Below are 12,069 nucleotides of genomic sequence, written 5' to 3' on the forward strand. Positions count from 1 at the left end.
CTCACACACACACACACACACACACACACACACACACACACACACTTCAGGATGATTGCCCATACGCAGCAGCACATACTTGGTATTATTCAGCAGCCGGCTGATTGTGCCTGCATAGTCTCACTGGAGGATACCGGAGCTTCGGGCTCAACACTCAAGAGCTACAGATTTAATCTCCATGACAACCCCCGAGTGAGGGAGAAGGAAAAGTAGGAGGTGAAGGAGGAGGATGGTGATTGAGCGGAAGAGAGGAAAAAGAGCAAGTAACAGAGATGGGAACAAGAGAAAAACAGAGAGTGAGGAGGAGGAGGAGGAGGAGGAGGAGAGAGGAAACCTCGACTTTTACGTCATTTGCTTTGAGTCCAGGCAGCAGCTGAAGGAATGAAAACATGAAAAACCGCTTCTCCTCTTTTTACATTACATTACATTTTTGACTTGACTTTTCTGTCTCTCCTCTTATATTTTTATCCATTCTCCTCCTTTGCTATTTTTATGTCCCATTTCCTCTCCTGTCCTTTTTTCACTACCGAGAGGGTAGTGAAAAAAGGAGAAAGAAGGAGAAACAGGAAATAAATGGGACNAGATAAGAGGAGAGCTCTTATCTCGTCCCATTTATTTCCTGTTTCTCCTTCTCTCCTCTTCCTTTCTTTGCTCTCTTTCCCTTTTTTCTTCTCTTTTCTAATTTCATGTCCTTTTATATCCTCACATGTTCTCCCATCTCTCTCACCTTCCTCTCCTTTTCTCTTTTACTCCCCTCCTCTTCCCTAACCTATCTTTCCCTTCCTATTATCTCTATTCCGTTCCTTTCATTCCCTTCTCTCTATTTAATTTCCTTTCCTTTCATTTTATTTCTTGTCCTTTTATTCCCTCTCCTCTTTTCCTATCCTCATTGCTTTCCTTAATTCTCCCCCCCTCTTTTTCTCCTTTACTCATTTTATTTCCGGTCTCTCCTCTTTCCTTGTCTCTCATCTCCTTGTTGTTTCTTGCTGTGCTCCCTCCTCCACAGAGCTGAGGCTGACAGGCTATATACAGATAAAGTCGGTGTTGTTGTGTCAGAGGTCTGGCATTTAGAAGCCCACCTACCTCTCCACACACACAAACACTTATGCCTTGATGTTTGCTCTCAGAGCTTCCGGTGAATATTTTCTGCCTTATAATTTGCCTTTCTTTCCCAGGTGAAGACATCATTGCGTGGTTAGTTGACAGATTCCAAGTAGACACTCAAGGTAGATGTGACACAATCGATTGTATTCATATGAGGTATATGGAGTACCAGCTAAAAGTGTGTTTTTTATGTTAAATTCCTGCTGGTCTCTCTGTCTGTTGTCAGAGGCCAGGAGCTTCGGCTCTATGCTGGTAGCATTGGGATACATCTACCCTCTACAAGACCACAAACGCTTAGTGATCAAACCGGATGCGTCCCTCTATCGCTTCCAGGTAAACACATAAGCCTCCGAACCAACAAAGCTATATTGTGCAGCCACTTTGTCTCTGATTTTAAAGCAGCACTGTAGAGTTTTTAACTACTGCTAATACTGACATGTTTTTACAAGTGGGTGCCTGTTTTTGTTTATGTCGTGCATTCACAAGTGGATTCACAGCAGTTGGTGTCTTATGAGAAAATAAGTGAATTCCACAATTTTTTTTAAAACTCCACAGCGAACGTTTTTAACTAAAAGTCAAGCTGTGCACATCCATTCTAAATCTAGTTTAAAATACTTATTTTGGTACTATTGTTTTGATGCTATAATATATACAGTTATGATGTTATTTTCATACATTCAAATACAAACCAATGGGCAGTTTTTATTTGGTTAAAGTACTAGGATTTCATCTAGTCAATCAAAGCTGAATGCTGATGAAAACACACATTAGTGAATATTTGTTGGCTTTAAATGTGCTCTATAACTAATTTGATGCTACAAGTCAGTAAGTCTATGTTTGACCACAGTACATTTTTATTTCCATTATTGATTAATCTGTTGAATATTTTTGTTTGATAATAGTTGTAGTCTATTAAAAAATAATCTCAAAAGTCCATATCACAATGTCCAAGAGCCTAAAGTGAGGTCCTGTCCGACTATCAGGCCAAAACTGATATTTTAGATACAATATATCTTATCTTTATTGATATTAAAGACAGAACAATTAAGCTTAATTGAGAACAGAGGTAATTCTCAAACTTTACTTACAATTTTTGGTAAAAGTTTAGTTCACAAAATGTGGAAATTGCTGCTCGGCAAATTAAAGAGTTTACCATTAGAGGATAGAAGAGGCAGAAGCAAAAAAAGGGTTTGCTATATTCAATTTTACGATTTAAAACCTCACATTTGTCTGCTTTTGGTTTCCTAAGCACTTACAATTAAACCCCTCCTGTTGGTTCTAGTCTGTATAACAAACAAATCACAATAATATATCTGGCATTTGTCCGTTCCAGACCCCGTACTTCTGGCCCACACAGCAGTTGCCTGTTGAGGACACAGATTACGGTGAGTGAAACAGAAACACATTTTATCTCACCTCCTGTTACCAACTCTTACACATTCCTTTTTAATCATTGAAGCAATCTACCTGGCGAAAAGAAACATACGTAAGAAAGGAATCCTGGAGATGCACGAGCAGGTGAGAACGACAGTAAATTAGTCATTTATTCTTCCCACTGGCATTTTCTCATGTGTTATTTCATATCCCCATCAGGAACACTATAACCGTCTTCACAAGTGGATGAATCATAAATGGGATTTTATAGTGATGCAAGCTAAAGAACAGTACAGGTAGGTGTGTGAGAAACTCAAAGACGTCACTCAGTTTTCAGAAACAAAGTATCAAGATGCTCAACGTTCGTGTTTGATTTAAAAGGGCTGCGAAGGAGAGGAAGAAACCGGACCGAGTGGTGTTCGACTGCCAGGAGAGAGCCTACTGGGTGGTTCACAGACCTCCAGTGAGAACACACACACACACACACACACACACACACACACACACACACACACACACACACACACACACACACACACACACACAAATACACACACACTGAGACGTCTAGAAACAAATTGTCCTCGACCTCTATACTTCCTAGGATATCTCATTATCTCTACCCATGATGCCTCATTATCATTACTTGTCCAGTCAGAGGAAAAGGGCACCGCTGATGAATTTTTCCCACTGCGTAATGGGAATGTGTCGCAGCGTTTTGCACCTTGTGCTTGGGGCACGCTGAGTCTGAGATCTGCCCTGTTTCATGATTACTGACTAGGCTAGGAGGCTTATCTTCTACCCATGAGTCAGTGAGCTTTTAGTAATTTAATATCCCACTATAACATCAGCTGACATGGTTTGGCTGTATTACGTAATCCTGAGGCCAAGGCGTTTATAATTTAAGTGAAATTGTGCTTATATGTTGCATATTCCTGAATGCATCTGTATTTTGTCAAAGTAATTTTACGCGACATATAATAAAAAGGCCATGAGAATTCGTTTGTTTGCACTGTACTTAATAAGCACTTAAACAACAAAATTGAAGCATGAGTAGTGGCGAGTCATGATGTCGGTTAACTTATCATTGGCATATTTAATTTCACCAACACAGCACTTATTTAAAAGAAATTAACTTTATAGTCTCTTTGCCTGTATTTCGCAGAATGTTAAAGAACACTTGGAGCAAATGCAAGGACTCCAGTTTTCATTGAAACTAAATCACGAATCTTTTGTTAACTAAATGCCAAATTAACCCGAACAAAGATCCAATTGGCTCCTTAAATTATCATATGAGAGGTTGCTGACAGGCAAAGTAGCAATTATTTTGTCATTAATTTGGTGTTTAATTAAGTTAGCCCAATACCTAACTTATTTAGGTATTTAGCCTAGCAGAGCTAGGTAACGTATTTAGCCTAGCAGAGCTTTCTACAGATACAGACACGGAAGTATTAGATGTTAACACTTTTTCTTGAGATGCGTTATTAGATAAGAGCACTTATTATACATTTATTTTGGGGAACAACACAGCTTAAATGGTGTTTCAATTGCATAGAAATCAGGATGTATGTTACACTTTTTTTCCTACTTGACATTCACATACTGTACACAGAGGCATCCTGCTGTTACATTTGATTACAAGTCATATATATTTAAAGCCTCAGCTGGAAACCAACCGATTACTTTAAGTTATGCATGTGCAACAGTAATTTCATAAATCACATTTTACACGTGACTGGCCTCTTGTTGTCTCAGACAGCCAGGGGAAGTGTGACACATTAGCATCCTGTGATTAGCATTTATAAAACAGCCATCTGTTATAATAATGAGCCCTTGTTTAACACACATTGTGATATCATTTATTTGTTGTTAATTTGTTTCTGTGTAGCCGGGGACAGTGAGTGGAATGGACTATGGGCTGGATCGACAAATAGATCCAAACTCAGATGAGGTAACAGGTGAGTCTCTCTGTGACCTGCATGAACATAACTCCTGCCAATCAGCTTATATTCAGTAAGAGGCTTTGATGCATGGATCCAGGTGCAGTAAAGAATGCTGCTCTCCTCTTTCCTTTCCATGTCTGCTGTTGCCATCATTTAACTAATCTTACTAATCTTATCTAACTCAAACTAACCCTTCCCCTCTTCTTTTCTTCTCTTTTCTTCTGCAGGACTTTTCTTTGTGATTCAGACTTGTTTTGAGCACTGGTTATGAACACACACACACACACACACACACACACACACACACACACACACACACACACACACACACACACACACACACACACACACACACACACACACACACACACACACCCCCATGTTGGTGTACCTCAGTTTTTTTGTCCCTTATGTATATGCCTGTTTACTTTTGTTCTACTTCTCATTGAATTATTTTATTTTATTATNTTATACATTTTCCACTTTCTCTGGTCACTAATTTACCTCATAAACGAGCCACATCCAATCCAATCTAATCCAACTTTTTTTATATAGCACTTTAAAACCTTCAGACCAAAGTCCTGTACAGAGAGATAAGCTCACCAAACATAAAATAAATACATTTAAACTAAAAGATACAAACACAAAACAAACCAGAATAAATGTAATAATCACATCCCACTCTTGTGCCTTACACACATATTTGGCCAACATTTAGTGGTGTGATCCACAACATTTTTCACCAACAATAGCTCTAATTTACTGTTCATGATGCATTAAAACACTAAATTTCCCTCTGTTCTTGCAGATTGGTGAAATACTGTGCCACCTACAACAACCACGACCCTTTCCTCTCCAATTGTCTTCCCAGCAACCCCTGGATCACCGATGATGTCACGTTCTGGACCTTGAACATGTCCTGGTGAGTCATCTGAGGACCATACATTTGGAATAACTTGTTAGTTTACGTTGATTTTATTTGTGATTGTAACAGTGTGGAAATACCAACTAAGATGCGTGTGGAGCGATGGACGTTCAGCTTCGCAGAGCTGCTGTCAGACACCCGAGGACGAGATGACTTCAGACTCTTCCTGAAAAAAGAATTCAGCGGTACGTTTTATATTTATTATTGCCATATCCCTGCACTGTAGATCCATTTTTGGTCACACAATGTTAATATTGAAACAATTCCAAGGGACTAATATAGTTTTCATTTTTATTGTTTTCGTTTCTGCACCACCTTAGGTGAGAACTTGGCATTCTGGGAAGCTTGCGAAGATCTAAAGTGGGGCAAAGCTGCGTCGATTAAAGAGAAAGCAGAGCATATCTACAAGTAATGTCTTACATAATTCTCTGTGTAGAATATGAGTTTTGATAGTCGTTGATAAAGCAGGCACAAGAGGCGACTGATCATCTATTTTTTAAAGTTTTTTATATTAATTATTTGACCATCTATGTTTTTTGTAGTTGTTTAATTAGCTCTTTTTACTGCACTGTTAGTGTATTATTATGCTGCTGTGTTTATTGTATCGTTGTAACTCTGGCACAACAATTCCCTTCGGGTCAAAGTCCTATCTTATCTTATCTATCTCTCTTATTCATGATTTCATTCTCATCCATCGATTTTGCGGTTGTGAGGATTTTCAACATTTCTCAGTTTTATATCATCTACTGAATATCTCATTTCTTTTTCTTAACATTTCTTTGGAATTGAATTAGTACAAGTACCTCAAAGGTGTATTTCACATGCAGATCTTGAGTAAATGTACTGGGTTACAGTCCACTGATGCTTGGTTTGTATCTGTTTCTCCCACTTTCCTGATCCCAGAACATTCCTGGCACGAGGTGCACCGCGGTGGATCAACATTGACGGCAAGACCATGGAAGTCACGGTGAAAGGTCTGAAACACCCACACAGATACGTCCTGGACCCCGCCCAAACCCACATCTACATGCTCATGAAGAAGGTCAGGAAACACATCAGTAGTTGGCACGATCGTTCGTTGAAGTAGTCAATGATGATTCATGATGAATTTGTTTGTATTTCCCAGGACTCATACGGCCGGTACCAAAAATCTCCGGTGTTTAAGGATACGGTGAAGAAGGCCATCTGTCCTGATGAACACCGTTTCAGGTAAGTGACCGTTCTTAAAGCAGTTTATTTGGGATAAGATCTTTAAGGCATTATTCTTTTGATGTGATTATCTCGACCGTTTATTCCACTGTACACTATTTAATTTGACATTCTATTTTCAGCTTATCCTATGTTTTGCGATTTTACACATACATGTATATTTTACATGTATATAGTTATATACTTATTTATGCATTTACTGGCAAATTGGTCACTTGCAACATTTACTTGCACGGTTTTATTTCTGTTCTCTAGCAATATATTTGTATTGTATTACGGCTTATATATATTTATGTTGGAGGAGCCCAGGACTTAAGATTTCCATTGCCAAAACTACACTGTAGCTATAGTGACAACAAAACCAAATTAATCCTTGAACCAGCCTGGTTAGGAACACAAAGGGAGAAGAAGGCAGTGATTCATTAATGCAAATGATGACTTAGAAGTGTCTCTCATCTCTCAGCCTGGTATAAGTGTCACTGTAGCTTTCTGAAACCACATCCATCTCTGTACTTCCCCTCCCAGTGGTGCCCAGTTGGAGCAAAATTCTAAGAAGCGACGGCCGAGTCTCAGCCCCATCATCCTGCGGCAGATGGAGCAGGAGCAAAGGGCCAAGATGGCCGCCAACATTGACATCACACAGGTCATGAGCAAACTCAGCGAGCAGGGCAAGGAGGCGCCCCCTCGTCCTCCTAAAAAATGAGCAATCAATGATTTTATTAAATTATAAAGAAGTATCATTAAAATAAACACTCCAGGTTCTGAATACTACTGTCTTAGTTTACTCCACCGCTCTTAATGTGTAGTATTTGATGAAAGATACTCTTTTCATTACCTGCTCAAAACAAACAGCAGACAGATGTTGCTGTTGTGTTAGTGCTGCAGAAAGACATTTTCTTCAAGAAAGTACATCATTAAGTTGATTTTCTTTAAAGACAGTTTTAAATATGCAGAATAGAGTAGTGTTAGCACAAATAGTAAACTTTAATAAAGCTTTTTATAAAGGGTACCAAAATGTCCCACCTAACTATAATGGTATTTCACTACCCACATCGTGAAATAAAAATAAGAGGAGAAAGATTTGTTTACATTTTTCATTTTGAGAAAAATGTCAAAAATAAAGTTAGGCTACCACCACTATATGCTCTTATGCTAGTGGTTGGATTTATTCTCAATATTTCAACTTTATTTTCAACATTTAAGGATGATTCTCAAAATGATGAATACAAATCTACCTCCTTAATACCCCACCCCTCATGTCCTGTCGTACATATAACCGCTATAAGAGGTTAGATTTGGGGCGACTGATCCTTTAAACACTCAAATCCTGTTGAGAATTTACTGACATAATTCCATTTAACAGCTATTTTGAGATGTCTTTCCATCTGTTGCATTTCTAGCCATACCAGCTGTAACTGTTGTCTGTCCTGTTGTTTTCTCATATGTCGTATTATTCATCCCCACTCATGTATTATATCACTCACTTCTGTACTTACAATCTGTTTTCCCTGTCATCAGTCATGAGCTAATAAAACATTCACAAACCACCCCTTGTTTATCTGTTTGTGTTCATAAACTGTTTCATATAATTTCTCTGTCCTATTGGTTTTTTCCTATTCTGAACATCATGATGTTTAAGTAAGTATAACACTCGCTGTAAGTTTCCCAAAATGCCATTTATTTTCTGTCTGACTTGTGTCTGTTGCCCTTTGACCTCACAGCTGTGCCGCTTCACCACTCCCGTCCCCCACCTCGCTGTCTACTCCGGCTTCACTGACTACCCCACTGCCACCGCCTCACCCTCCCTCACCTTCCTGGCCCACACCCCGGCCTGTCCGTCCCCCATCAGCGTGGCCCTGGACAGCACCTCGGTGTCTGAGCGGCGGGTGGAGGAAGCAGAGGGTGACGGGAACCCTGCGGCTCAAGCCCCGGTGGGTGGAAATGTTTCCAAGTCTCGCATGGCTCTGTCCCTGCGTCGCCTGCTGAAGGGCGGCTGCACCCCCGCCACCATGTTCGCCAGCCTGTCGCCCAAATGTCACTCAGCAGCCGGGACAAGTAGCCGCATCCAGCCCATCAGCCCGGACCAACCCAGCCAGGCCCCACCCCGACGGATTGGAAAGTGAGTGTGAGAAAAAAAGTTGCACCTATAATACTGTGCACTTAGATATTTGATTAACTCTACAACACTATTAGAAGGTGAGGATTTATCTTATATTTTAACTTCAGTAGTGCCATGAGTAGGCTATATTACATATTTTACTACGGTAATACCACACTGTTAAAATAAAATGTTCTGAATTAAAGGGTTATTTCAAGTAAATTTACAGTTTAAAACGGTTTGCATCAAATTATACAGAATGACCCATTTTAGATGAATGTATTTTACTTTTACGGATCAAAAGAATGTTGCATTAATGTGTTCATCACTTGGTAAAGATGGAGCTGAATGTAATGACCTTATATTGCAGTGTAGCTAACCTTTAATAATATAACATCACTTATTAGATCTGCAAAGTAAATAACGCTCCCAGGCAAATGTAGTGCAAAGTTTGCCTCTGAAAAGTAGTTTAAAGTACAAGTAACTATTAGTGGAATCTACTTTCCACTTATAGTTAAATTGTCCATTGCTTTTCTTAAAATTAGGTAGTAGAAGGTGTACAAATTCTACACAGTTTATCTAATGTGAATGTACACACCCTCAAATTAAAGCTAAATGTTTGCACTTCAACGTCATACTCATTTTAACATATTAAATGTAATGTACTGGAGTGCATCTAATACTTTCTGCCTGCAGTGTATTTTAACTGAAAATGGATATCAGACGTGTCTTACAAAGTCCTTTCTGCACCCTGCACAGTTTTTTCCAGATTAAAGTGGATATTCCCCCAGAGTGCCGTATCTACCCCATAGAGTCAGAGGATGAGGAAGAGGAGAGCCGGGCGGCCTTTCGGGGGGGAGTGGGAGCCAAAGAGATCATCTGCCCCTGGGAGAGCCTCACGACACAGAACGGGACGGGCTAGTCGGCTTCATTTACACAGGAATAAAAAAAGGGTTATTTTAATTATTTTGAGCAGGCAGATTTCGCCCATGCTCTGACAGAGATAACAGATCTCAAACAGGACATGAAGTGGTTAAATCCCTGTGTAAACAAACGGCCAATCCTGAAAACTAGAGATTGCTGTTTAGACTGTGTCCAAGATTTAACTCCTTAAAGGCAACCTAGTGTTTGTTTCTAGCGTTAAACACATACTGCCTGTAGGCCTGAAAGGACCCAGTGTAATGTTTGCCTCAGAATAGTCCTTTACTCCAATGCCCGCACTTTTAGAACAATCACCATATTCATATATCCCCAATTTATGAGTAAATACAGTGTTTTCAGTTGTTTAACATTTAAGTTTTTCCTCCAGTGCAACCCTTTCCCTTTAAGATAAGCTTGACTACCCATCATAAAAGGCTGACATCTTTTGCCAAGGAGCTTATAGATTTCAGTTTGGTTTGGTTTGTTTGCCTGTTTGTCAGCATGATTACAGAAAACAACTGGCCCGATATTCATGAAACTCGGTGGAAGTGTAGCATGTAGCAAAGAAAACCCATTACAATTTGGAGCGGATCCAAATCAAGGGACAGATTCAGAAGTTATTTTTCGCTTTCGCTAACATTGCGATATATCATGGCCGAGAGGCGTCTGCGCTCTTCAGGTGTCCATCTAAATATTTATATTACTCCTCAATTATACAGGTTATTGGTGTCCTATCGCATGGCAGAGGAAGTTGTGATCAACCATATTTTGGCACATTTGTTGTTTGGAAATAGCATCTTACAAGCCAACAGACAGATACGTGTTGGTTACTCAACATGTGTTTTTGGTGGAGTATTTCTTTAAATATAGCCTTATTGACACCAACCCTTTCTGATGTGAGCACCGGCTTGGCCAGATTTAAAGGTTAGACCCTTAGTATTGTGAGGTGCAGCTCGACTAGAGGACAACAGGGTGTACACACATCCACAAGTTATGGACTCTTGAGCTTTAGCTTTCACATTCAAACCTCATTCTGTATTTATTAACAAACAGTAGCCCGACAGCAGCCTTATCCTTGCATGTACACATGCATGTACACAGATATTTAGGCCTAAAGATACAAAATATAAATGAGAAGAAATATTATTTTTGTGATTGCCAAGAACCATGAATAAATGTTATATAATACATAAAATACGATGTTTACATCTTGTAGGCAGACACATTTGATTCTGCCTATGCACATGCCTGCTAACAATTGAATAATGATCTTTGAAGTAGAGAAGTGTTTTTGTGCTGCTCAATAGATTTAGATGCTTCGTCCACATTTTACTTACCTCTTACACACATTATGTGAAAATAAATAGATCCAGTTCAGGTTAAAATGAGAGCACATGAACAGACCGTCTGCATGTTGCTTTTTTGTTACTGTAATGGGGGCCGGGTAAGAGTTTTGTATTTAGCTTCACTAATGTTTAGTAGCTGTTGTATGCTGTGCACTACTCTGAGCGAGGTTTTGGTATTTTTCTCACATATCTCCTTTGAGGGGGATACAGTACAATGTGAATTTACTGTCAGAATGTATTATCTTTACAATGTTTACAGATGCAAGAATGTGAAAAGTACCTTTTTAATTTGTGGTATTTGATTTGTACATTCCACAGCTTGTGTGAAGTGCCTAAATAAAAGTCTTAACAAAAAAGGCTCACCTTCTTCATTAGATGCCGCCACAATAAAAAAGTAACATTTTCCAGCATATCTACTGTATATGGAAGAATAATTTTGATTTTATTTTGTTTTCAGGTTCTTAAATCTTCTGAGCTAAGTAAAGCTAAGTCACAGCTAAGTCACACCTAACAGATTACATAGAGGGACTATTTAAATGAGGGTGGATGGCCACAAGGTGGCAAAATAACAACAGCTATGGAATAAGGCAACAGTTACATTACGTAATACAAGCTGCTGGCAGGGAATACAAAATACAGGTGCATTACTTCACTGAAACCTAAAATATTAAATCCGAGACAATCAGTGTTTTAAATGCATCAACATGTTTTCATAAAGGTTTTCTTACTTATCATTTAGAAAAAGTGAAATATTTTTAACCAGAGGCAGAAACAAATTTGAGGGAAATCTGGAATCTGATCCCCTGACATCTAATTTCCACATAAACCTAACCAAGGTCAATATTTTGGTAAGTATGAGCAGGACAGTACTGCTCCAATATCCAAAAGGTAGTGCTGCAGAATACATTAAAACATAAAAAAACGTGTGCTCGTAGTAAACATTATTTATGCCTACACCAAGGTTACTTATCTGAGGACGGAGCATAGCTTTGATCTCTCTGTGTGTGTGTGTGTGTGTGTGTGTGTGTGTGTGTGTGTGTGTGTGTGTGTGTGTGTGTGTGTGTGTGTGTGTGTGTGTGCCCAGAACCTCAATCAGAATCACAGGTGACCTGGCGTCTAGCTGAGCCTCCTAGGTTTGACAAGAGCAGA

At 39.3% G+C, this 12,069-nt stretch overlaps 1 protein-coding gene across 1 annotated transcript in view; it reads left to right on the top strand.

Moving 5' to 3' along the window:
• rgs9b (regulator of G protein signaling 9b) overlaps positions 1–11,280 on the top strand; it is a 14,008-nt gene extending 2,728 nt beyond the window's left edge. The window contains 15 exon segments of the mRNA XM_010772365.1: positions 1,176–1,226; positions 1,331–1,437; positions 2,438–2,489; positions 2,564–2,622; positions 2,698–2,774; positions 2,860–2,941; positions 4,367–4,440; positions 5,140–5,343; positions 5,416–5,531; positions 5,667–5,754; positions 6,250–6,388; positions 6,473–6,555; positions 7,081–7,198; positions 8,277–8,674; positions 9,413–11,280. Coding sequence (XP_010770667.1) covers positions 1,176–1,226; positions 1,331–1,437; positions 2,438–2,489; positions 2,564–2,622; positions 2,698–2,774; positions 2,860–2,941; positions 4,367–4,440; positions 5,140–5,343; positions 5,416–5,531; positions 5,667–5,754; positions 6,250–6,388; positions 6,473–6,555; positions 7,081–7,198; positions 8,277–8,674; positions 9,413–9,575 — 1,811 coding nt within the window. The 3' untranslated portion in view covers positions 9,576–11,280.
• The last annotated feature ends 789 nt before the right edge of the window (positions 11,281–12,069 follow it).

This window comes from Notothenia coriiceps, unplaced genomic scaffold, assembly GCF_000735185.1.
Source record: "Notothenia coriiceps isolate Sejong01 unplaced genomic scaffold, NC01 NC01_scaffold00011181, whole genome shotgun sequence".
NCBI lineage: Eukaryota > Metazoa > Chordata > Actinopteri > Perciformes > Nototheniidae > Notothenia > Notothenia coriiceps.